The sequence below is a fragment of the Phocoena sinus genome, chromosome 2 (genome assembly GCF_008692025.1).
Source record: "Phocoena sinus isolate mPhoSin1 chromosome 2, mPhoSin1.pri, whole genome shotgun sequence".
NCBI lineage: Eukaryota > Metazoa > Chordata > Mammalia > Artiodactyla > Phocoenidae > Phocoena > Phocoena sinus.
Window position 1 is genome coordinate 92,189,959 of NC_045764.1, and position 27,182 is coordinate 92,217,140.

A 27,182-nucleotide genomic window follows, 5' to 3' on the forward strand; every position below is an offset into this window, starting at 1 on the left:
GGGGAGGGGGAAGGGTGAGTTTTGACAGGGCGAGAGAGAGTCATGGACATATACACACTAACAAACGTAGTAAGGTCGATAGCTGGGGGGAAGCAGCCGCAAGGCACAGGGATATTAGCTCGGTGCTTTGTGACAGCCTGGAAGTGTGGGATGGGGAGAGTGGGAGGGAGGGAGACGCAAGAGGGAAGACATATGGGAACATATGTATATGTATAGCTGATTCACTTTGTTATAAAGCAGAAACTAACACACCATTGTAAAGCAATTATACCCCAATAAAGATGTTTAAAAAAAAAAAAAAAAAGAAAAGAGAGTCTTGAAATGGGGAGGGGGATGATGGAGTGGCCCCAGCTAGAGAGGATGCTGGATCACTCAGAGCCCACACACAGAGAAACAGAAAGATGCACATTTTGAATGTATATTTTAAAACACTTGTAAACAGACACAAAGAGGGTTTGTTTTTTGTTTTTATTTTTGCATTTTTGTTTTTACTGTGGAGCTATGATGCATTGTCTTCAAGCTGCCAGAAACAGCATCTATCAAACCAAAGAAAGGGCTGAAAATGAGAGGCAGAGTAGATTACTGAATTCCCTTCTGGCCTGTGGCCCCTCCATCAGCGCTGAACACCAGGCTAGGGATTTATTTTCAGGGCTCAAAAGAGAGATCTGGGGGTGTCAGCCAAGAGCCAGGGACTCCACCAGGGGCCTAGATGGTCTCAGCCACCTGACCCTCAGCCCTTGCTCCCTCTTCCCTCCCCACTGACATATTGAGTGTCACACTTTTAAAAATAGCCCTGAGCAGTGAGGAGCCTGGATCTGAGCTCAGAAATGCAGGCGTCCCCTGAGGAGAGCTGCTCCAGGTGAATGTAATTGTAGCTTGCTGCTGACTTTCTACGCAGAGCAAGAACATTCTCTCCACCAAAGTCGGCCCAGATTGGCTGATGTATTCACAGAGATGTGGGACTCTTTTAGCTAAGCACTGACTTCCTTCACCTCTTTAATCATCAGGCTCATTTATCTTCAGGAGGAATCCGATGACATTGCTTTTGCTGTTTTGCAAAACCCCCTTGAAATTTCCCAAGGATATCCGCGGTTTGCCTCGCTGTTAAGGACCAACCCAGTACCAAACAGCCTCTTCTAAGCCCCAGAGAGGTGGACGTGGCTGGAATGACTATCCAGACCTCAGAAGGCCATCCTGGCTCGGGAACTGATGTGTTTGTCCTGCAGAGCCTACAAGGGGATGAAGAAGGCAGCACAGCAGGAAGGAGTGTCAGTGAGTTGGAGCAGACACAGGTCTTGGAAACTCCCCATCTCCCACCTCTACTTCCCATGGCCCCTGGGGGCTCTCAGGTATGTCTGCATTTCTGGGGAGTGCTCCTGGCCCCTTAAATTTTACCCCTGTTTTCCTGACTATAAGTAAGATCACCTGCATTGCTGCAGAGTTAACAGGTTGTGTTTTCATTTCTTTCTTTCCCAGATGCATCCCATTGGCCCCGCCCATCACCTACCCGTCCTTACCTGTCTCTGTGCCCCACAGAGTTGTTAACTCTGACGGTGATGACCTTTTACTGCATGCACTCTATGTGCTTGGGAGGGATTACTGTTGATGACGAAAGTGAGGCTCAGTGGGGTTAAGGTCACACAGCTAAGTCGATAGGAGAGCTGAGATGGCAGGTGTTTCAATTGATATGATACTGGGAAGAGGGGTCAGCATCCTGCAGGTGAATGACTTAGCAGACCACCTGGCACATATAGATTCTAAGCCTGTGCCATCTAGCCTAGTGGCAGGGCAGGGTCATAACCGTAACCACACGCAGCTCTGAGGAAGTTGGAGGGAATGTACTGATTTGGCCTTCCTCACGGACCCCACCTATGGGCCAGTGAAGAGAAAACCTTGACTAAGTCAGTCCCATCTGGTAAATTGAGTGGGCTACCGAAATTGAACCTTGGCTTTAGGCAATCATCAGTAGATCCAGATCTGCCTCCCCAGCTTCTCCACCGGGCAGGTGTGTGAGCTTCCTGTGGGCTCCCAGCAATGGGGAGGGGTCCGTGTTCTTGTGCCCCTCTGGCCGCTCTGGTCTCAGCAGCAGTGCCAGGCTGAGCTCAGCAGGGGGCAAGGCTCACGTCTGCCCATGGGCCTTGTTCACAGGAGCACTGCGTCATGGTCACTTTGCCCCCTGTGGACCCCTCTGCCTCTGTCCCACTCTGTCTGGACCCTGGCTTGCTGGCCCTCCACCACGGGGTCACCTTGCCTGGCCCCAGTAGGTCCCACTTCATAGCTGTGGCTGTCAACCCAGTGTCCACCACCCAAGGTACCTGAGGGCAGCTGGGCAGATGACCAGTCCCCCCAAGATTCGTCCCCTTGACCAGACTGACTGCCCCATAGAAGCACCAGGGCCCCTGCCGGTGACCCCTCTCAGAGTCACAGGTGAAGAGTGGTGGCTCCTCTCCCCCTCTCTGCCCCACACCTTCCCGCCCTTCCTGTAGTCCCCTGTCCCCCAGTGGGGAAGTCCCTGTGGTCCAGTAGGCCAGGCCTGCTCCTGATGTGATGCAGCGGGAGATGCACCAGCTACAACCCTGCTGGGAGGTCAGGGGCCTGCACCCCCTGCCCCTCCCTGGCATCAGAGGCCTCCTGACTCAGAGGTGGCCCCTCAAAGCTGTGAGAGCCATTGAAACACAGGGGTTCGGTATCTGTAAGAGCGCCGTCCTCCTTAGAGTGGTTGAGAGCGTGGGCTGTGAAATCAGACCAGGGCTTCCATAACTTTCTTTGTCAGTTGCCAACCCTGGGACCTCAGACCAGTTCCTTAACCTCTCAGACTTCACCTCTCAGTTTCTCCACCTCTGGGGCAAAATCATGTCAGGTGTGGATAGCAGAGTGTTTGGAGCACAGGAAGCTGGAACCATGCTGACCTCTGTCGTCGTCGTTGTTGTGACGTTACAATTCTTTCTCCCCTCTGCCCTGTCATCCCCATGCCTGACATGGCTCAGGAATGAGGCTGTGCCCTTGTCTTGTTTCAGCTGCTTGAGGGAAGAGCAGGAAGGCCACAGGGTTGGGACAGAGGCAAAGACACTGTGCTTAACCTTAATATTTTCTTTTTTATGTGTGTAAAAGTCATTTCAAAAAATGTCTGGAAACATAAAGGAAAAACCCATTGTAATCGCATCAACTCAATACAATAACTATTCCCTTTCAGTCTTTTTTCTCCTTAGATAATGTTGATATAGTTGTGCTTATAATACTTAGACCAGATCTGTGTCCAGGTTTTTTGTCTTAACCTAAAATTACAGCCATGAATGTTTTCTTGGCTGATAACTAAACTTCATAATTGTCACCTCAATGGCAGAATAATATTCCATTGTGTGCCTGTACTATAATTTGTTAAGATTTATGGTGAAATGTCAGAGTTTATAGTGCTTTATTTTTGCAAATTTCCATGGAATTTCTCAGAAGCTTGTCAATTGGTTCTTCCCTAAGACCGGTATGAAATACCTGAACAAGATAAGAAGAATCACAGTCAGCTCTGCAAGAGGGGGTGTAATATCAGGGAATGTATGTATGTGGGGGGAATGTGTATGATTGGGGAGGATGTGTCTGCATTCAGTGACAGAGGAATCCTCCATATGGCAAATTTTGAGGGACCCACAAGGACCCACCAATCTTCAAATAGTCTCTCATCTGCCCTCCATTTTGGTCCTTGAAGGGTTTCCCTCCAGGACCACCCTGTAGATTACGTCTTCATCTTTCTAGGGCCCCGTGGAGGCTGGCATTACTGGGTAGCATATCGTCATCCAGCAATACTTCAGCAAAAATGAGTTTATCGGACTCGTTTTCAGAGTTACCGTTTCCTGCACTATATTCTTAGGCAACTCTTCCTGTGGTTTGTTACACGTCTTCCATCTCAGGAAGACCAGGAACCACATCTGAAGCACATATTCATTCCTTGAACAAATATTTATCAAGGTCCCACTGTGCCCCCGGCATTGTTCTAGGAGTGGAAGACAGAGCACTGAGCAGGTCAGACAGGATCCAGCCCTCTTGAAACTTACATTCTAATGGGGGAGACAGACAGTAAATAAATACATGACTGTTTCTATGTCAAAGCTACTGGAACTAAACGTGATAGAGGGTGACTTTCAGCAGGGAGGGGACAGACAGGAGGTAGGATGGTGACATCTGAACCAAGATCTGAGCCATAAGAAGACCGGTGGGAAAATGTTCCACAGAGAGCAACTTCTAAGTGTGAAGGCTCTGAGGTGGGCACAAGGCTGGTCTGTTCTGGAAACAGAGAGAAGACCAGTGTGTCTGGAGAGCAGAGAGCAGGGGAAGAGAGGAAGTAGTCAGTGCCTTATGCTGACCCAGTGCAGCAGGAGGCAGCTTTGGGGTTGTTCTGGGGCATCAGGCGGGAGCCACTGGAAGCTTCTAATCTGAGGGTGGACTTTATCTGATTTATGTTTTACACCGACCACTGCGGCTGGTCTGTGGAATGGACTGCCTGAGGGGAAACAGGGAGGCAAATGAAGAGGCTCTGGCTGTGATCCAGGAGGAAATGGAGGCGGCTTAAATACAAGCGGACAGATTCTGAATTTTTCTGGAGGCAGAACTTCTATCTTGCTGATAGATTGGATATGGAATGAGAACACAAAGGCGCCTCCTAGGTTTTTGCCTTAATAACTGGGAGGTACCCCTTAGTCATCTAGGGAACACCAAGGTAGGGTTCCCCAAATGGGTCGGGATGGAGGAGACTGGAGGTTTCTGTGTTGGACATTTTAAATTTGAGGTGCTTGATATATGCATATCCGAGCAGAGATGTCAGGTGGGCAGGTGCAAACACAAGTCTGGAACTTGGGAGATAGGTCGGGGAGATAATTGGGTTGACTACATGAAGCAGAATATAGATGGTTGTTGAAGCCATGAAGCTGGATGAGGTCTCCCAAAAATGGGGGTGGGGGGGGGGCGGACAGAAGGGAAGAAGCAGAAGCCTATGCCCTTCTGCTCCCCACCTTCTAGATGCCTGGTGGAAACAGAAGAGCCACCAAAGAAGACTGAGAAGGAATCGCCAATGAGGTTGGAAGAAACCAAGGAAGCCAAGAGACTTTGTCTATAAACGACCCATACTTTTATCAGAGTGGGTTGTCAGTAAATATCTTCAGGAAGCACAAGCTTTGTGGCTGCTTGTTGGTGTCTTTGCAGCCTCTGGTGCACACCTGGAACGCTGAGTGACAGGTGGCTGACTGCAGGCCTCAGAGCCCACGCAGCTTCCCATTATCTCTGACATCAAGGCTGATACCTCTGCCTGGCTCCAGAGGCCTGACGAAATCGGACCCCACCCCAGCTGCCCACCCTATGGCCCGGCACCCACCCTTCCCTCCTGGCGGGACTCGCCCTACTCTGTGCCGCCTACATGGTGTAAGGCAAGCTCATTCCCACCCCTTCACCTGGATTCTGCTGCTTCCCTTCCTGGAATGCCCTCCCTTCCTGCTGCCTTTCCTAGCCTGGCCCACATTTCAGACCCAGCTCAAAGCTCAGTTCCCCAGTCTCTCCCCTTCTGCCCTCTACTTTTGTACTTGATGGATTTCCCTCAGGACCACCCCTGTGCATTACATCTTTTCACCTCAGGTTACTGAAGCCCACTGGACATCTTCTGCCCCGCCCTCCATATCTAAACCATCATACTGTGATGGTTCTATCCCGAAATTCGTCTTTTTTTTTTTTTTGGCTACGTTGGGTCTTCGTTGCTGCGCACGGGCTTTCTCTAGTTGCGGCGAGCGGGGGCTACTCTTCGTTGCAGTGAGCAGACTTCTCATTGCAGTGGCTTCTCTTGTTGCAGAGCACGGGCTCTGGGCGCGTGGCCTTCAGTAGTTACAGTGTGTGGGTTCTAGGGCGCAGGGGCTTCAGTAGTTGTGGCACGTGGGCTCAGTAGTTGTAGCTTGTGGGCTCTAGAGTGCAGGTTCAGTAGTTGTGGTGCACGGGCTTAGTTGCTCCGCAGCATGTGGAATCTTCCCAGACCAGGACTTGAACCCGTGTCCCCTGCATTGGCAGGCATATTCTTAAGCACTGCACCACCAGGGAAGTCCCCCGAAATACGTCTTGAATCCCATCACTTCTCTCCATCCCTGCCACTCACCCTGGCCTGAGTCACCATGGGTTTCCCGTCTGAACCACTACAACTCATCTTCCTACCCCCAGGGAGAGTGGAGAAGTGCCGAGGACAGGAGGCTGGGATTGTCAGATAAGCCCAGATGTGACATCACACTAGCTCTGGGTCACTAGGTAAAAATCAATCAGACCTAGTCATTCCAGTCGTAGTTATTTTCCCAAGAGCAATGAAGACTCATATTTACGCAGACACCTGTATGTGTGTATTCATAACAGCTTTATTCATAATTGCTGAAAATTGGAAACACCTTTATCCTTTAACTGACAAATGAATAAACAAATTGTAATTTTTACAGTGGAAAACTACACAGCAGTGAAAAAGAAAGAACTCATACAACAACATAGATAAATCTCAAAAACTTTACACCAAACGAAAGAAGTTACCACAAAAGATTGAACAGTATGACTCCACTTATGTGAAGCTCTAGAAAAGACCCATCTAATTGGCAGCAACAGAAAGCAGATCACTGGTTCCCTGAGGCCCAGGGAGAAGTGGATGCGTTGACCAAAAGGGCTATGAGGCAAATTTGGGGAGCGAAGGAAATGATCTCCATCTTGATTGTGGCAGTGGTTGCACATTTGTATATAGTTGTCAAAACCCATCAAATGGATATACTTTATTGTGTTAAATTATACCTCAGTAAAGTTGATTTTTAAAGTAAAAAGAATAAGTCAATTCACCAAATGATGAGTTTGCCAAAAGTGCAATCATTCTACTGGGCCGTCCGCCAAGATGCCCTCATGTGGCTTTTACCGAGCTGGGTCCTCAGGCTCCAGCAACCCCAGCCCAGCAGTTCTCACTGTTGGTTCACTCAGCCCCACCATCGCCCACAGGCCCACAGCTCTCCTAACTTCCAGGGCCCCTCAGGCAGCCTTGCGGAGTTTCCATGAGTCTGCCCAGGACTCTTCCCTCTACTTTCTGGGGGCCAAAGGGCACATCTGTGAGGCTGCATATCCCAGAGGTCAGACGTGCTCTCCGCTCTGGATCCCAAGAGTTTCTTGCTGTTACGCCAGCTGTCAGATGGTGGAGGTGGGGCAAGGATAAATGACTGCCTATGTATTTTTCCATATCTGTTATTTACAGGAAAACTGAGGCCTAGAGAAATTTAGAAGCCAAGATTTATCTTCTGTTTCTCTTTGTATTTTGAAGACGGTCTCCTTCCTCAGGGCAGCAGAGGCCAGGGGCCAGTTTGAGGGAAGAAAGGACCAAAAGGATTGCAGGGACAAAAACATAAAACAAAACCACACAGGTTAAAATGTTCACATTTCATCCGTTTTTTTGTTTTTTTTTTTTAACTCTTTGTTAAGTCTTTGATTGCCAGGAGAGACTCACCAAAGAGTTCCTTACATACAAGAAATCTCTGTTCAGAGTCAGTCTGTCCAGAATTAGAGCCGGTGCAGGGCACTTCCTGAGTGCTCAGTGAATGTTCTCCACCTGTGTCACTTCAGCTGTCTCCTCCACTGAGCAATGCCACCTGCGGCTGGCACTTGGCGCCCTGCGGGCTCCATGGCCAGGTGACTCCTGCCCTACCTGGTCTCTGCCCATATCCGGCCTTGAGGCCAGCAGGAAGCCCTTCCATCTGTGTAAAGTGACCAGACAGAAAGGCAGTGTCTGCCTGTGTAGACTTAGCCTGACCTAAACACAGATGGATGGGACTCTGCTCTGGCCAGGTGACCAGAGGCCATGAAGAAACGAATGGAGCCTGCAACCTTGCTTCCCATCGTCTCCCTCTGACACTCACAGGCCCTGCTCCGGATTCCTCCTCCTCCTCCACCGACATGCATGTTTATCCTTCCTGGGTACCGTCCCCTCAGGCCCAGAGTGACAGCTAGAGAAGCTGAGACAGAGTCTGCATGGAACTGGGGGCCCTGGGAGACTGCAGGGCATTTGGGTAGGACGAGACCAGTGGCCACTCTCGGCTGGTGAAGAGGGGGAGGCATTTATTTATCAGGGGGCTTTTGCAGGCCACGGCTTGCACCAAGGAGCCACCCTGGGCTGATGAAGGAGACATGCCTGACTTCCAGCTCACCCAAACCACACGGTGCCGATGGCCACCTGTTCTGCCTGTAGGAGTAGGATTTGCTCTCGTTCTTAAATATTCTCTGCTCACGAGTCACCGCTGCCAACAGAAGAATCAGCGTGATTCTTACACTTGACATTTGGTACCTTATTGAATATCCTTTCTGAGTCTTCATACCTTTGCTCATGCTGTTTCACCTTACAGAAATGCTCTTTCCTGAGTCCTGATCCTTCCTTCGAGGGCAAGTTCAAGTTTTTCCTATTCCAGGCAGCCTCTTCTGACTTTCCCAGCCCTGGGTGGCTGTGATCCCCAAGCGACATATTTTTACACCTCTCCTCATACGTGGCGTGATCATCCTGAGACCATCTGTATGACCTTCCTGTCTCACCCAACGTATGTTGTGAGCTCCTCGGGCAGACGACATCTTGGTGTCTGGGGTTGCCGTACTGTGGATCATAGCACTTGTATTGAATCCATCGCTAACTAAGGGCCGGCCATGGGCTATGACTTTATCTCGTTTAGTCTTCACAACCACCCTATGAGGTAGGAATTATTTTGCTTCCCACTTTTCAGATGGAGAAACTCAGGCTTAGAGGGAGAAACTTACCCAAGTTCATGCAGCTAACATGTGGCAGAACAAGTGTTCAAATCCAGGTCTGTGAAACTTCAACATCTAGACCTTGAACTAACTGGACAATGTCATCCTCACAGAGGTGACTGGTGACAAAGAGCAAACTCAGTGTACAGAAAGCTCCAGGCAGTCTTGCTACGTGTGAGAGAGAGTCAGGACGATAAAACCTATCATCCAGTTGAAACCAGAGGCACAAGTTTTAGTAGCAGAAACCTCACAAGATTGAGAAATGTTGAGCTATGGACACAAATGCTTTGAGAATACAAAGCACTGAGTAGGACTTTAACATCTGCTTATAAAGATAAAGAAGGGCAGGATCTATTGACAACATTAGGAACATAAATACTACCTACATTGGAATAAAGAGCCTTTCTTGTCATATTTATCCTTTTTTTTTTTTTTTTTTTTTTGCGGTACGCGGGCCTCTCACTGTTGTGGCCTCCCCCGTTGCGGAGCACAGGCTCCGGACACGCAGGCTCAGCGGCCATGGTTCATGGGCCCAGCTGCTCCGCGGCATGTGGGATCTTTCTGGACCAGGGCACGAACCCGTGTCCCCTGCATCGGCAGGCGGACTCTCAACCACTGCGCCACCCATGCCACTGGAAGCCCATATTTATCCTTATTTTATATCTTGTCATCATGAAATAGTCATGTCTAATCTGTTGACCAGAAGTTCTGAGACATCTTGACATATTAACTTCAATGGTTGATTTTTTTTTTAATCTCCTCTTACTTGGAGGGTATAATATTTGCTTTACTTTATGCTGTCAAAACTGTGTTTACTCACTGTATGGTTTTTAATTGGAGTAAAGTTGATTTACAATGTTGTGTTAGTTTCTGATGCACAGCAAAGTGATTCAGTTATACTTATACATACATTCTTTTTCATATTCTTTTCCATTATGGTCTATTACAGGATATTGAGTATAGTTCCCTGTGCTATACAGCAGGACCTTGTTGTTTACCCATTTTATATATAATAGTTTGTATCTCTTAATCCCAAACTCCTAATTTATCCCTCCCCTACCCCCTTTTCCCTTTAAGGGAATCATAAGTTTGTTCTCTATGTCTGTGTTACTCATTATATGTTTGTTTTAGGAAATTGAGCTTTATCAATGAACACAGGAACATAAAGAGACATTTAAAAAACATAATGGAGAATCTTGATTTTCCAGGGCAGTAGCATCTCGCAAAAGGCTGAGTGTATGAGGGTTAAAGCCAGAAGTTCTGGGACGGACTGATTTGCATCACAGCCCTGTCACTTACTATGGTGACTCTGAGGAAGTGGCTTACCCTCTCCATGTCTCAATTATTCTTTAAAATGAGATCATAATAGTATCTATTTCACAGGTAATACAAGATATGAAGAATAGTCCCCATCACTTTGTAAACATTCAATAGATGGTAGCCACTCTGTTCCTGTCGGCATCTGTGTGATGGTCCAGTGGTGAATGTGCCATAACTAACCGTCTTCTTACTGATGGGCGTTAGGTGTTTCCAGTTGATGAACAAGACCAGCAATGTTCCTGCCCTGAAAAGGGTTACGGTCTGGTGGAACGAGGCAAAAAGATGAACATGATAAATCAATATATGATATATTAAGTTAGATTTGATCTAATTTAACTTAATTAATAACCAGAGAAACACAGAAGCAAGTAAGTGGTTGAAAGGCATACATGTTATAAAGGGTGGTCAGGGCAGGCCTGCTGGAGAAAATGATGCTTGAGCAGAGCCATGAGAGAGAAGAAAGAGCCAGCTATGCACAGAGCAGAAAGTCAAGGACTTCGGGCAAGGGAGAGGCAAGCGCAAAAATCCCTGATGTGGAAAAGGATTTGCCACGTTCAGGGCATGGAGGGCCATGAGACAGACCCTGATATTTAAGGAAACTTAATATATGATAAAATTGGCACCACGGATCAATAGGAAAAGAACACACTGTTTAATAGATGACATGGCTACAAGTGGCTCACTATATAGGGTGAAATAAAGCAGCATCTCCACTTCACAAGCTGAACTGTGTTCAAGGGAAGGAGTAGAATGTGAGAAGCCATGACAAGAAGTAAAAGCCACCAGAAGCTATGGGAGGGTTCTAACTGGGGCTGTCGAATAATCTAGTTATGTTTTTAGGAGATTCTGTAGAGAATGGCTTATAACAAGGCAAAAGTACAAGCAGGAAGACCAGTTAGGCTAATGCCATAGCTGAGATGAGGGAGATGATGACTCAGGCTGGAGCAGTGGCAGTGACTCTGGGGTAAAGCAGGAGGGAAAATAATTTCACTTGAGTGCAGAGGGCCGAGGACATGGCTTGTTATCACCCTTGGTGCCCATGAGCCCCGAGTTTGTCTTCTTGATTGTTACTTCCCTGAACCCACAAATCCTTTCCCATTCTCTCCCTGAAGAAAGGCAATCTTTATTCAACTTTCTCAGTGCTTTCCAATTTAATAGCTGCAGTGAAATTTCATTTTGGTTTTAATTTCTCTGATTACCAATGATTTTGAGCATCTCCTCAAATGCTTGTTAGTTTTTTGGGTTTCCCCTCCTATATATTGCAGGTTCAAATATTTGGTTCACTTTTGTGTTGGCATGGCCGTCTTGTGGAGTATGTAAAAATTCTTCCTATATACTAGACATTAATCCTTTTGTGATTTGCAAATGCGGTGCGAATGTCTTCTGTTATTCTGTCGGCTGTCTATTAACAGTTTCTCTGTGTTCTTAGTTGACAGAAACCCTTAATTCTTATGTAATCAAATTTAGAAATTTTCTTCCTTGTGGTTTGTGGATTCAAAATGATGCTTAAGAAATCCTCATCCCCAAGACCACAAATAGACTCTCCTATGTTATCTTCTGCCAACTTCATAGTTCTCCCTTTCTTATGTTCACCCCATTTACAGCCCATCTTTTTATATGGGGACAGGTGAGGATGCTGTTTTATTTTACATTATACACTGAGCCACTCGTGACCATGTCACCTCTTAAACAATCTGTTCCTTTTCTATTGATTTGCGGTGCCAATTTTCTCATATGTTAAGTTCCCATAGATATCGGGGTCTATCTCTGCCCCCTCTACTTTGTTCCATTGGTCCTATTCTCGCACCAACACCCTACTGCTTGTGTTAGTGTGACTTTGTAGTTTATTTTAGTATCAGGCAGGGTAAGACTCTACTCTTTACTGTTATTTTTTAAGAGTGGTTTGTTATCCACAGATATTTATTAAGAGGAAGGAATTTGGGATAAGTTTTGGAGGTAGAATGGTGCTTATGGCATCTTTTGCTTTACCCCAGTTTTACATTTCTGTTTTTTGTTTGTTTGTTTTGTTTTGTCTTTGGCTGTGTTGGGTCTTTGTTGCTGCACGTGGGCTTTCTCTGGTTGCAGCGAGCGGGGGCTACTCTTCGTTGCGGTGCGCGGGCTTCTCATTGCGGTGGCTTCTCTTGTTGCGGAGCACAGGATCTAGGCGTGTGGGCTTCAGTAGTTGCAGTGCATGGGCTTCACTAGTTGTGGCTTGAGGGCTCTAGAGTGCAGGCTCAGTAGTTGTGGTGCACAGGCCTAGTTGTTCCATGGCACGTGGGATCTTCCCAGACCAGGGATCGAAGTGTGTCCCCTGCATTGGCAGGTGGACACTGCACCACCAGGGAAGTCCCTTTCTACGTATTTAAATCTGGCAACAGGGACTTCCCTGGTAGCGCAGTGGTTAAGAATCCGCCTGCCAATGCAGGGGACACGGGTTCGATCCCTGGTCCAGGAAGATCCCCCATGCCAAGGAGCAACTAGGCCCGTGCGCCACAACTACTGAGCCCGTGAGCCACAGCTACTGAGGCCTATGCGCCTAGAGCCCATGCTCCACAAGAGAGGCTGCCATGGTGAGAGGTCTGCGCATCACAGCAAGGAGTGGCCCCTGCTCGCCACAACTAGAGAAAGCCTGTGCGCAGCAATAAAGAACAAATGTAGCCAAAAATAAGTAAATTCTTTTTTAATTAAAAAAAAAATTCTGGCAGCATTTCCCTATTGGTTTCTAGGTTTTATACCTTGTTTAGGAAAATCCTCCTCTTCCTCACCATTCTCTAATATTTTATTTTAAACCTTCTATAGTGTTATTTTAACGTTTAGATATTTAATCTGTCTGGAATTTATTTTTGTGTGGTTATGAAGTTCATTTTAACCTTATAACTAACTTTATATTATTCCAAATGGTAAGCTATAATACTTTTTCCAGTAATGAATAGTCCATCGTTTCATCACTGATTTGAAATACTTCCTTCATTGTATAATCAAATTTCATGTGTACATAGGGCTGTTTCTGGGCTCTGCTTGGAAGGTATTGGAATCCAGAATTTGTTGGCAAGAATGGAAAAGCATTAGATGTGTTGCGCAGGAGAATGACAGGTTGAGGGTGTGGTTACGAAGCTCACTGGCCAGCCAGGTGTGGGGGGCAAAAACTCGTGAGAGGCAAGAGGCTGAGAATCAGATGCTGCTGATGGGGTGGGACGGAAGGGACAGGCGCCCGAGGCATCTTGAAAGAGGAAAGGTGAAGAATTCATCCTTGCTGGTTCCCCTGGGAGTGATGTCAGCTGAGCCACTGGGAGGAATGTACTTTCCAGTGCTGGGTTACCTGAGACCAAGAGGCGGCTGGTGAAGGCAGCTCCTGGTCACCCTGATAAATGGGAGCCAGTTAACAAGACCCCCGGACACAGTCAGAGGTGGAGGCTCAGAAGAGCAGGTTGTGGGGCTCTGGGGAGATCTCAGGCTTTCTGCTCATTAGGGAGGAAAGGGCGGTGGGTAGAAAGAAACCAAGTCCCCTCCACTTTGTGCGGAGATGGCTTCAGAATTTCCGCATGAAGGAGCTCTGGGGGCAGGGGCATTGATCTGGAGCATTAGTTGTGTACCAAGAATACTGTTGTAGCTTTAATTGTGTGTTCATTCAGAGACACACTGGATCAGAGGAGGGGGTTAGGCTCCCGTCACCCCATAGTTGGACGTTACCTTATGCCTGGCACTCCCCACCTTCCCAGCCCACTCCCACAGCTCCCACCAACAAGGCCTCTGTCCCCTCCTGCCCTACTTAGAGTTCACACTAGACAATTCACCACTTAACTCAGCCCTCTCTGCTCCCCTCACTAGATCACAAATTCTTTGTTGTTTCCTTCCCGACTGCACCCTGTCAGCTCAGAGCCAGGCAGTAAATGCTGGCAGGTGAGTCCACTCTGTTTGCTGTTGCACCAGCTCCCACCTGGGTCAGAGGCTGTGTAGAGGGTCTGGAGGAAGAAGCTTCCATCCCACCTCCTGTTAGCTTCCTATTCAATCTGATTTCATTCAGCCAAAGTGAGGCCCCGCTCTTGAGGAGTTTATGCACAATGAGGAAATACAAGGATTGGAGACCCAGAGTTTTCATAGGCTGCCGAGGATGGATGGAGCAGGGTAGGGTGGGTATTTGTGGCTAGGCTCCTTCAATGAGAGGAGGATCAAGTTCTAGGCTTTGAGGAATGTTTTGGAGTTTGGGGCTTGCCCTGGGCCCATTTGATGGTGAAGGGTTGGGGGGTGGAGGGAACGGGTACCAGGCGGACACCTCCGTTGGGGGGAGGGTCCCCCTTCCCCCACCATAGCCTCACCACATCACATTCAGGACATTGTAGTGCTGTGGGCTGGGTTGTCTACAACATCAATCACCATTGCCTTCTGAAATTTCAGCTCTGATCATGTCACTGTCCTGCTCAAAAACCATTGATGGCTCCCCATTGCCTAGAGAATAAGTCCAAATTTAAAGTACACCTTTTATTTTTCTTTAATTTTAAAAAATATTTATTTATTTATCTGGCTGCTCCAGGTCTTAGTTGCAGCACACGGGATCTTCCTTGCCATGTGCAGGTTATTTAGTTGCGGCATGAGGGATCTAGTTCCCCGACCAGGGATTGAACCTGGGCCCCCTGCATTGGGAGTGTGGAGTCTTAGCCACTGGACCACCAGGGAAGTCCCTAAAGCATGCCTTTTAAAGGTCACAACTATGGGGGCCTAATATATCTTTCCAGATTTGTTCCTTCACAGAACCTCCCTTCTCTCTGCCCAACTTCCACCACCCTCGGTGTCCCACTCTCCACCCCCCCATACCTCCTCCCACACAGCTCGCTACTCTGATACCAGCCCACTTACATACCTGAGCATAGCCTGCTTTCTGGCCTCCTTATTCCTGTTCCTACTGTTCCTTCTTCCCATGATGCCCTTCTCACCTATCGTTAGCTACTGCAATCCCGTCTCTCCTGCAAGACCCAATTCAGATGCTGCCTCTTCCACGAAGCCTTCTCATGCCCACTCTTTCCCTTCCCAGCTGACACTCATTTCCCCGTTTCTGTGCTCCGTAGCCAGTTATTAGGTCTGCAAACCACAGACTTTTACAAATGTAAAGGGTTTATATTGCTCCTTCTAGGATACCCCCGTTACCACAGGAGACTCAGAGCTTCTGAGGGGTTGGAAGCATTTGGCTCCCCAGCTGGACTGTCAGCAGCTTCAAGCTTGGACTTTCCTCTCTTAGTAGCATGTATGCAGTAGGTGCTCACCAAGCGCTGTGAACTAAATTGAATTTGGTAGAGTCCACCGAGGGGCGCGGATGCTGTTTGTGTCCCTGGCAGTGCGCCATGGCAGCGGCAGGGAAGGGTGCAAGCTGGGAGGGGTCCAAGCTAAAGCCCCATCCCCCGTCTGGAGAGCCTGGCAAGCAGAGAGGAGCAGGGTGGGGATGTCCTCCACCCGGCATACGGAGAGGCCCCACAGATACCACTGACCAGGTTCCATCCCTGCATTCAAGCCCAATCAGCCCTGTATTCAGATCTCACCCTTAGTTTCATAAAATCACTTTAATCCATGGGCCGGAAAAGCCGGTTGTGGGCCCCCAGGCAATAGCTCAGGCAGGAAATTCCCAAAGCTCCCAGCTGCGCAGCTGAGCAAGCAAAGCTGCCTCCCCAGACCCCTAGAGTGAGCCAGCCACCAGGACAGAGATAGGGATCAGCTGCATGGGGCGAGAGCATCTCTGAGCCCGGGCAGGGGCTGGGCTCACCCCTTCTCCACCTGCCTGGGAGGGCAGGGACCACTAGCCCTTGACTCTCTCCTCACCAGGGATTCAGGCGATTACTTTCCTTCTTCATCCTCTAACTTTGAGTCCTGGTCGTGGTCCCTGCCTCTCCTGAGGTCCCTGCCTACAGCTTCTGGGGCACTGAGCCATGGGGCTAAGTAGAGTTAGGAAGGAGGGCATATCCCCCAGAGGGGCACCTCTGAGCCATGACCTTGACAAGCTGTAGAGACAGCTTTTCCAAATCATGGCTGGGCTAATCCTGAAGTCATGAGGGTCCAGCAGCCTCTTCCTGCCATTCTCTGGGGCAGTGGACAATCTGGTCATTCTTCTTGGGGCAGCAGACCACTGACCCTGCTGTCCCTGCATTTCCAGGATCTGAAGACCTGAGGGTCCCTTGATACTAAGAGGCCTGTGCCCAGGAACGCCATCTGTCTACCTACCTAAACCCCTCCCCGGGGAATCCGAGACACTGCCAAGAGTCTTCCAGAAGGCGGAGCTCTGAGTAAGAGTATAAGTTCCCCATCTCACTGCCCAACGGCAGAGCCACACCATGCTCCAGAAGCAGATGCTTGTCTCAGCCTCCCACTACCCGTCACACCCAAGCCAAGTGGAAGATGGCAGGCCCTCCGCCACCTGCACCTTGGAGGTGAGGGAGCAGGGCTGGGTGGGTCCAGAGCTGAGAGCAGGAGACAGGTTCAGGGAGGGCTGGGGGCACAGCAGACTCCAGAGACGTGGAGCACCTCGGCTAGGGCAGCCCCTGCCCGGCACCAGGGGACACAGTCTGGCCCAGTTGGGGCTGGGCTCCTGGGTGGATGGCCCAGCTGCAGATACCCATGGGCTTGACAAGACTCTACGGAGTGGCTCAGGGACGTCCTGGGCCCAGCAGCACCCAGGAGGACAGTGCTCAGCACTGCTGGGGGTGGGTCACATTTGGCCTCTCCTAACGGTGAGCAGGCATTTACCTTGTGGATGTCTTGAACTGCCTGCTGGGAGAGTGTGTGGTGTGGTGTCCGGTGAGGATCTGTGCCATTGCCAACCTGTCTCCATTGGCCACGAGGCACCCCTCCTGGGTCTGTGGTCTAGACTCCTGGGTCTATGCAGCCCCTCACGGCCTTGCAGAGACACCCCAGGTTCATGGTCAGGTTTCCAGGGCTCTAGACCAGCTCTGCCTCGGCTTTCCCATCGTCTCTGTCTTCCAATTTGCTGTAGGCATGCCATGGCAAGGGCTGTCAGCAGCACCATCTTCCTCCTTACCTTCCCCCAGCCCACACTAAATCATGGAGTGAGGTGAGTGATGCCCTGAAAGTGTCTTGTCCCTTTGGGGTGGGAGGTGGAGACCCTGCTCGGTCTCCAAGGAGCCCAGGAGGGAAACCGCATGCTGTATAGTGCCTGGTGTCCCGCTGCCTGGGCCAGGATAGACATCGCCTTCTGGGCTGTGTTCCTCCACAGCCCTCAGGGGGCTGAGATAGCCTCTGGTCCACACGTGCTCCTGCCTCTCCTGTCTCGTTGAGTCTCCTGGAGCTTGGGCAAGGAGAAACCTCCACAGAGGGACAGAGCTTACCTTGAAGCGGGAATGAAGCAATTGAGAGCTGTGCCCATCCCTCTCAGGTCCTGGAGGGTCCATGACTCAGAGCTGGGATTTCTTGCCCTGACCTCTCACCTAGCCTGGGTGATAAAAAGGAAAACAGCCATAGTGGCTCCTCCCAGGTGACCCCTGGTCTGGGGTCAGACTAGCAGGGAAATGCTCTGGGATCCCACAGAGTTCCCATCCCAATGCTCTCCTTTTAGGGAGGGCCCTTGCCTCCTGGAAGCTATCGCCAGGCTGGTCTGAGCTCTGACACAGGTGTTGCACAGAACTGATGGATACACCCAGCTCTCTAGGGAGGAGGAGGTGGCATCGCCAGCCGGGCCTGCCCTGAGAAGCCCCGCGGAGGGGAGTTCCCACAGGTTCCCCGGGAGTTGTACTCCCTCGTCAGCACCCAGACCTCATGCGCTGGTGTGGTTAGGGTATGTCTGACCCTAACCACTTCTGAAACAGGGTTGTCAGACCCTCCTCCCAACCCTCACCCGCACCTGGGAGCCAGGCCCTGGGAGCCCATCTGTAACTAAATATTCTTCTAATTTGCGATGATAGCTAGTTTCTTGGGTATGAGGACAGCCCCAAAATGGGAGCTGAGGGTTTTACTCCTGCCTCTGCTATTAACTAGTCTAGTGCGTGACCTGGAGCAAGCTTTTAACTGAGTTGGTTAATTCACGGAGAGAGCCAGCCTCCAGGTGGACGGAGAGGGCTCTGCCCTGCAGTCAGGTGGATCTGCATCTGAGTCCTGGCCCAGCCCCTTCTGGGCTGCGTGACCCCATGTGAGATGCAAGCTCTCTAACCTCGGTCTTCTCCTCTGCAAAGCAGGATAACAGTGCCTTCCTCAGAGTATGGCTGGGATGGGGCGGGGGGCGGTAGTTGAGAACAGATGCAGCAACCCCAGGTAGAGCAGAGCCCAGCGCACTAGAGGAGGGTAAGGAATTGTATTCCCAACTTCCCCGCCAAAGTCCTATCTCTAAAGTGAGGGTTTGGGAAGGGGTAATATTGGATTACACAATAGCTAGTGCTGAGAGTCAAGCTCTTTTCCATATTAGCTGGCAAGATGCCCCTGTCCTGAGGAGTTTTCGGGGGAAATGGAGTCCTGGCAAGTCCAGCCCCAGGGACCGAGGCGAGGGAGGAGGCTGGAGCCAGGTGTGTCTGCAGCCTGAGCAGTGACTTCCCAGCAAACTGCCATCCAGCCACCCTCCCTGCACAGCTGTTCTGGTTATTAAAGCGTCTAAATACACTCCTCCACTGGTTGCCAAATAATCCCTGCCTTCAGTTCTAGCCCCTCCAGGGAGTGCTCCCTGGTCCTTATCCCAGGACCCTCCAATACCCCCATGAACTGGAGGATTACTGCTCATCCCAACTCCAGGGCCGCAGCCTGGCCATGCCTGTTGTTAAACTTTCACCCTGATGCTCAGCCAGGGCATCCTATCGGAAGGATGAGCTTTTCCAAGTCCCTGAAGTTCTTACCTGGATCCCGTAAGCTACCCCATACACTTGGGTTCCGTAAGCTCACTGGTTTCAGGTTCCCATAGTCACAGACGCTGTACTTTGATCTATTACGTCTTTTTATTCATTACCTCTGGGGCCATGAAGTTTTGCTTGTGTCTAGCAGCACTCCAATTGAGCTGATCATCTCAGGAGCAAAATATGTACACTCATGTTAATCCCAGAAGGTCATTTTTCACAGACCTCATTTCTGGAATCATCTGGGCCCAAGACCCGAGTCCCATGTTCCCACTGCCTTCCTCTCCGCACCGCCCCTCTGGGCTCTCTCTCAAACCCTCCAGGCTCTGGCTTCCTGCTGGCAGATGTAAGAGTGCTTTGCAATTGGGTGTCTTCTGCAAATTCCTGGGCTAAAGGTGTAATCTGAGGCTCCAGGCTGACCACAAAGGAGCCATCTGTGGCCGCTAGAAAGCGAGGACTTCTCCAAGTACCCTTACAGTTCTGATGTGCTCTGGCTGTTTAAAACAGAGAGAGGTGATGAAATGTGTCAGAAGAACACTGTAAATAGAAGGACTGCCAGAGTGTGGGGATTATTTGGGGGCTCTGGGAGAATGAAGGGTGAAAAGAAGACTCTGCCAGGAAAATAGATTTTCAGAGGACAAGACCAAGCACGAGGAGATCAGGGTAAGCAGCACCCGTCTTCGTGTTTGCCGACGGTCGCTTTCAAGTAAGGTGACAGTATAATTGTGGTTATGAACGTGGGCTTAAGAATTAGAATTGGATTCAAACTCAGTTTCCTTTGATTCTAGCTGAGTGCTCGAAGTCAAAGGACTTAGGCTCAGATTCTCTATCTGTAAAGCAAGGCTAATAGTAAGATAAAATATAGAGATTATATACACAACACTTAGCATTTGGAAGACACTCAGCAGGTGGTAGCTGTGTTGTTAATGGGGCTGAGTTAGAGTAGAAAGAAATGGTCAGCCTCATCGGAAGGTATCGTGTTAGATGACAGCAGAGAGCTTTTCCTGGAAGGCTGGGAGACCTCAAGTGAGGTCCTGCGGGAAGCTGTGGAAGCTCATTCTCTCCCAGGGAAGACACAAGGGAGCTGGGCAGGGCCAAGGGCAGCGCCTCCTGGAGGCAAGAGAAGACCCATGATGGCCAAGAGGATCGTGACCCTGGGTTCAGAGACATGAGGAGTGACCCCTGCCTGGGCTGAGTGCTCAGGCAGCTCCCCACTTGTAGCCCTCTAGCTGCCTTCTGAGAAAATGGGCCAGGGGGAACAGGTTTCACCAGAATTGCTCTCCTGGATGAAAGCTGACTCCTGCCTCCTCACCAGATCAAACCAGGACACACGCTCTGCCCAGGTGGGGAGTGAGAATGACGAGCCCACGTGCCCAGAGGCTGAGCCGTATTTCCAGAACCAAAAGAGAAGCAGTGTTGTGACCTTTGGCCCAGTTACAAAGCTCAAAAGGCAATCCCATTAGAGCAAGTTATTGACCATGAATATATTCAACATTTCAGAGTTAATCTCACAGAAGGAATCCTCAGGCCTGTATGTGTCCGCCAGTGTGGCTTTTGTTCCAATTGTGAGGCAGTTGTTGGGGAGAGAGGAGGAAGAAGCCCTAAAACTGACGTATGTATCTATCTCAGGGACTAAGCAACTATCTTCCCAGCCATCGTCCTATTGTTCCTGGTCAGAATTAAGCCCCAGAAGAGGCTGGAAGGACAGCCATCAAAATAACTGTTCTCATGACAAGGAAAAAAAATTTAACTATGTGTGATGATGGATAACTAAACTTCTTGTGGTAATCATATGGCAATACTAAATACATACATCAAATCATTATGTTGTATACCTCAACCTTATACAATGTTATATGACAACTATTTCTTAACTTTTAAAAAGATGGCAATACCTCTATTATAAAGGTTTTATGAGGATTAGAAACTATAAGAGAAGTGTCTAGCAAATAGTAATGTTACCAAATGCAAGTCCGTGTACCCGATGCACAGTGAGGCCAAACAATACCAAAATGTCGGAGTTTGGAGCAGAGGAAAGTTTATTGCAGGGCCATGCAAGGAGACTGGTGGCTCATGCCTTAAAAATTCCCAAACTCCCTGAAAGCTTTCAGCAAAGCCCTTTTATAGGAAAGGTGAAGGAGGGGCATGGTTAGTTGTTGCAGACTTCTTGGTGTCCGATCCTTTGTTCTTGAGGTCAGGTCACAGTCAGGTCACGATATGCCTGTAAACCTCCACCAAAACAAATGTTATTCTCTCTTCTGACAAGAAAGGGCAAGGTCCCAAGGCTCAACTTTTGCCCTCTGAGGTCCAGGCTCTGGTAAGTGGAGGGGGGTCCCTATGTGGGCTGGTTCCCTGCCTGGGAGTGCTGGACCAGCCTCCAGTCTGGGTCCTCGCGCCAGTGCCCAGGCCTGGCTGAGGAGGCAGATCTCAGCTGGCGGTGTCCTCAGGGCAAGATCTCCGGACCCTGCACAGATCTCATCACTGAGGAAGCCAGACACCCAGGAACCAGCTGGCCCTTGGGCTCCTCAGGCCACCCAAACAGGGGTGGGTCCCACGGCCTGTGACCCATGGAGACCCCGCCGCCATTAGGTCGCAGAGGTGGGGACTGCGGAGAGGTTCACTGCTGCTTCGTGGCCTGGGCCCGGCCAGTGGGTGGCCATGGCAAGGGCTCTGGAGCTCTGCGAGACCCAACACCCAGCCTGTGCCCCAGGAGCCCAGCTCACCCGCTGGCCTGAGGCTGGAGGGCCCTGGGGAGAAGGCCACTGTTCACCTCCACTGCACTCTCTGCCCCAGGACCCCCGTGAGGCTGGCTGAGTGGGACCTCTAACCCCTGAGCTCAGGGTCTCGCACTAAGGGTCGGTGCCTGCCCTGCCCCGCTCTGCCCCGCCCCTACTGCAGTACGTGTTCAGTAGATGCTATTACAAATAGTATCATCTCTGCTAACCGCCAAGGCAGATGAACTATCTGTGGGCAGTCTGAGTTGAAAATAAAAATAATTATAAATAGTGACCTTTTCTGAGTGGTGGCATTATGGGGCCTGTTTTCCTTCATACTCTCATGTTTTTCCCTAAATCCCAATGTTATATTGTTTTTAATTTTTATTTATTTGTCTGCGTTGCATCTTCATTGCTGCACACGGGCTTTTTCTAGTTGTGGCGAGCGGGGGCTGCTCTTCGTTGCAGTGTGCAGGCTTCTCATTGCCATGGCTTCTGTTGTTATGGAGCATGGGCTCTAGGTGCCCGGGCTTCAGTAATATCAGCACGCGGGCTTCAGTAGTTGTGGCTCACAGGCTGTAGATCGCAGGCTCGGTAGTTGTGGCTCATGGGCTTAGTTGCTCCACGGCATGTGGGATCTTCCTGGACCAGGGCTCGAACCTGTGTCCCCCTGCATTGGCAGGCAGATTTTTAATCACTGCGCCACCAGGAAAGTCCCCCAATATTATTTTAATACAGAAGAATTGCATCTTCTTGGAAGGGTAGAAAGTGATTCTAGTAACACGGAGTGGACTATGTGGAGAGTAAAGGGTTCCAGTTCAGAGGCCTCTATAAATGTCGTTGGGTGGGGTTGGAGGAGTCCGATGGTGTCTGCCATGGGCGTGGGCTGGGAGTGGACAGTAAAAAGACTCGTCTAAGCCTGGGTACAAATGCTCAGGAAAAGGGCTTCCAATTCCAAGATCCAACAAGCAAGACAGGGACGGAACAGGCATGAAGCTGTCCCTCTCCCGGGTGTGCTGGCTCAGAGTGGGTGAGGACAAAGCCCCTCACGTCCACAGCCTCGGGCCGCCTGGGGACCAGAAGCAGCCTCCAGAGCCCAGAAACACCGATGGACAGTGGGGAGGTTACTTGAGCCTGGGCAGTGGGAGCCTGTGCTGCTCTCTCCGTCAAGGCCACCTGCCACAATCACCCAAAGAGTGAGTCCACTGTCCTCTCAATCCACAGGAGGAGCTGTCTCCATGCCACCTGCTGACAGTGAGGGTCATCCGGATGAAAAACGTCCAACAGGCTGACGTGGGTGAGTATCCCCCTCCCTCTTCCCTCCTTCTTCTCTGCGTCTGGGGCCAGGATGGAGACAGGCCCCGGGGGAGAAATGGTCAGGTGTGGCTGTGTGTGTGCACGCATGAGTGTGTGTGTGTGCGTGTGTGTGCACGCTCTATGTTCAAGTTGTATTTCAGACTTTGGGGGTTTGTATCATTTTCCCAGGCCCCTCCCTCTAGCTGCACCCTTGGCATGACCGGCCCCTGCATTCGGCCTCCTCCAACGGCTCACTTCGCTCTCTCCTCCCCACTCTCCCCTCCCTGGGATCCGTTCCAGGAGTAGCTTTTCCCACACTGGGCACTCCTTGCCTCTGCATGAGTCTAGGGGCTGTTAGGGGTGGCGGGGAAGGAAGGGCCCTTGAGTACCATGGAGCCAGCTGCCGGCCAGCCCCAGTGCTCTTCTCAGGACCTGGATCTCAAACGGGTTCTACAGTGCATGCCAGGTGCCCCATAGTGCCGAGTTCCTCAGTTCAGTCCATGGATGTGGTTTGACTCACCAGGGCTCTTTGTGCAGGGTCTTCTTGCAGCTTTAATGTCCCTTTCATCCCAGCCCCTGCTGCATTCCCAGACCACGGGGACCCAGGGAAGTCTTTGGCTTCAGGAAGAAATGAAGGCATCTGGGTGGGCAGAACAAAAGCCCCTCCCTATGCTGCCCTCATCTCCCCCCACCCCATCCAGTGAGGAAGCTTGGCCCTCAAGGAGGAGAAAGCTCTGTGTCAAGGCCCATGGCTGAGGGGGTCACCACTCACTGGTGACCACACAGGAATCGCCCAAGGGCTCCAGTTTCCCCAAAGCTCTGTTATACTGCCCTCACCCCAGGATTCAATTAGCCTGGGAGAGCCGTGATACACAGGGAGGTGTCTATGCCCAAAGCAATTATAGAGTAGTAATAGAGGATGGCATTCTCATCTTGTTACCACAGAATTTAGAACTGGAGGACACTGAAAGCTGGGAGTAGCTGAGGAAAGCTGCTTTGAGGGGACAGGGTGTGAGCATCCAGAGGCCTGGGGAGCCCAGTCTGAGGGAGAAGAGCTGCGTCCCCCCGAACCCCTGCTGGGGGCCAGCTGGAGCCAGACATCCAAACACCATTCATCTTCCACACAACCTGAGGGCAGGGCTGTGGGGCCCATTTCGCACGTTGAGGATTAACTGCCGAAAGCAGAATCAGTGTTTGATGCCAGGTCTGGACCGCTGGGGGTTAGGGGAGACAAGCCAGGAGGAGGAGGTCAGAGCCGTTCAGAGGGTTGACAGGAATCTAAGTGATGGGCACCTGAGCTCTTGAGGAAGGGATTGCATGACTTCCCGAGGGCTTATACGCAGATGGTGCAGGAGCACAGGTGGGAGAGGCTGACGAACCTTCCACGAAGCTGTCGCTGCAACACTGCCATGTAAGGATGAGTGTGGAGGGTGGAGGAAGGAGGGCCCTGGAGCCCCAGAGAGAACAAAGGGGTCAGGCAGCATTCAGACTGGGCCCCTGGGAGGGTGAGTGTCCAGAGCCCATGCCAGGGGAGCAATTGCAGCCAGCATCATTTTGGGCCTGGCTCTGTCACAAGACCAGCCAGAGGGCCACGGACTTCTTGGGCTTCTCGGGACCGCTCAGGCCACCAGTGACTGTGACCTGAGGAGCCTGGAAGTGTCCGCTGGACCCAGGACCTGCCTGCCTCTTCTGCCTTTCCTGCCGTGCCAGCATGGGTCATCAGACACCTCAGCCCATTTCCCTCAGGGACGGCCACAGCTCTCACATGCCGGCAGCTGCCTCGCCTGCCTCGGCTCCTCTGGAGGCGTGTCTGTCCCAGCCCTGTGCGTCATGCGGGCCTCACACTCGCACGGCGTGCCTACACCTGTGCGCTCAGACCTTCCCCCGCGTCCAGGGCCCTTCCTTTTGTCTTCTCCCTGCTACACCCGTCACCTATAAGCCCTAGAGGTGGGGGTGGGATGGGGAACAGGAACCAGAGAAACAGGCTGAGGTCTGCTCCACCACCCTCCTCTCCCCCTTCCCCACACACGCCTCTGGCACACAGGCTGCCCTTCGGGGACACCCTGGCCCCTTTGGGAACCCCTTTTTATGTTTTCCTCGTTTCCCTAAAGAACAGCGTCCGGGGGCAGCCGTGGTGTCTGGGGGTGTCAGCAGCCCAGGTCACGTGTCTGGATCCACAGTTGTCACGGGCTGGGATCTGTTGCTGCCTCACCTGGGTTGAGTCTATCCTAACCTCTTGCAGGTCCTGGGTTACCCTTGCCCCACATTGTGCCTTCCAGCTTGGATCAAAAACAAGCTCTTCTCTGGTTCAGTCCTGTAATGGGTGCCTGAGTTTCTAAGATTTCCAGGAGGCTGAAAGGGATGAGGTTCAGGGATGAGATTCAGGGGTGACTGCCCCATCAAGGAGCACACCACCCAGCCCTGCACCAGGGCTGGGAGAAAATCAGCCCGGAAATCTCCCCACTGTCAAGAGTTTTTACTCCTCTTGGGAAAATAAACTCAAACGAGCACTCCCAGGGGGTGTGAGGCAGATGTCTCTAAGGTATTAGGCAGACAATGTTCTTGACATCTATAGAGATCATTGAGTCATCTCGGCCACCCACATTCTGGGAAAAGAGACATGTCATTCTGATGACCAAGCCCTCTGTCACTTCATGAAGAACAAGGATTAGAACCTATCTGTGCTTAGGAAATTCCCTGAAGTCCCTGAAATTCTCAGAATTGGGTCATCCTTGCTTAACCACTCTTCATTGCCAGCTCGACGGTCACTGCCTTACAGTCAGTTAATTATGCCCATGCCCCAGATCGTCATCTGGGTCCAGCGGCTACCTCATCATCCCTCCTTCCCCAGGATTAATCGCCTCTTGGGCTGCACTCTCCTTCCCAACCTTGTTGGGGAGGAGGTGGAATGCCTCCCTGCGAAGGGACTGGGAAATAAATTAATGCTTGACATGTGGGTGTCTGATCAATCCTGGCTCTTCCAGGAGTTTTTTTATCTTAATTAGAGATTTAAGCCTTCGGCCAAAGTACCTGAAACTTTATTTAGTGGATTTAATGGGACAATTTTAGGCATGGACTGATGATAGCAAAGGGATGTTAGAGGGAAAGGGGCCTTTACAGGGTCCTTCAAATCATGCTAAGCAAGTGGGTGTAGGCCTGGTGGGTCCCAGCCTGCAGGCTCCTTGTGTACAGGAGGCAGACCAGCAGGAGGTGCCCCAGAGTCCAGGAAAAGCCAAGGGAGGGGTCCAGGAGGACTAAGCAGGTCCCCAGGGAGCCTCCCTCTGAGCAGAGCCATTAAACATGCCTATCTATATCTGTGGTGACTCAGCCCAGAATTTCTTGGGTACTGATACAGCCCAATAGCAGGAAGTTGGGCTTTTCTATCATTCATTTATTCAACAAGTATCTAGCGGTGCCAACATGGGTCTCCTGAGCTTCCCAGGGTGCAGTGGGAGGTGGAGACAGATGCACCGACCTGCCATTGCAGTGAACTGTAGCCAGTGCTCCATCGGGAGGAGAGCAGAGGGCCCTGGGCTACAAGAGGCACCTGGCCCAGACTTGGAGGTTCAGACGAGGCTTCCAGAGGAGGTCTCTTCTGCAACCTGAAGGGGCTAACCAAGGAAGGGTGGTGTGAAGGAGGAACAGAAGGGTGTTCATTGCAAGACGGCATGGCCTTTGAGACCTACAAGGGACTGGGTTTGGCTGGAGTCTGGAGTGTGAGTGTTTATGTGCGTGCATGTGTGCACACACCTCTGTGTGTGTGTGTGTGTGTGTGTGTTTGGGGGCAGGGGCTGGGGTGATAGGGAAGATGGAAAGATGAAGCTGAGGCTGGGAAAGTGGGAGGGGCATCCATGCTGAATGGGTGGGACTCCTTTCTGAAGGCATATGGGAGCCACTAAAGGATCTTAAACTGGAGAGTGACATGGTCAGATGGGAAAAGAGCCCTCTGGTTTCTCTAAAAAGAAAAGATTAGGGTGGGGCAGGACAGAAGACAGGGCACCCACTGGGGCAGTGGCAGCAGAGATGAAGGTGGCTTGCACCAAGGCAGTGACCATGCAAGTAGGGAGAAGTGGACAGGCTGGAGAGCTCCAAGGAGTTAAGTCGACTCAAGGTGAGAGTCAAAGGCGATATTTGGTGTCTAGTCAGGACACCTGAGTTGACGGTGAGGAAGAACAGGTTAGGTGTGGAAGGAAAGATAGGGATGATGTCATCATTTTCTTTTGACTCTGTTGGGTTTGGGTCATTCTTTGTGTTTGGATTA

At 50.7% G+C, this 27,182-nt stretch overlaps 1 protein-coding gene across 1 annotated transcript in view; it reads left to right on the forward strand.

Moving 5' to 3' along the window:
• Positions 1-1,166: 1,166 nt before the first annotated feature.
• The window catches only part of PLA2G4E (phospholipase A2 group IVE), a 57,318-nt gene continuing 31,302 nt past the window's right edge, over positions 1,167-27,182 (forward strand). The window contains exons 1-2 of the mRNA XM_032621717.1: positions 1,167-1,349; positions 22,850-22,922. Coding sequence (XP_032477608.1) covers positions 1,167-1,349; positions 22,850-22,922 — 256 coding nt within the window. The remainder of the gene's footprint in view (positions 1,350-22,849; positions 22,923-27,182) is intronic.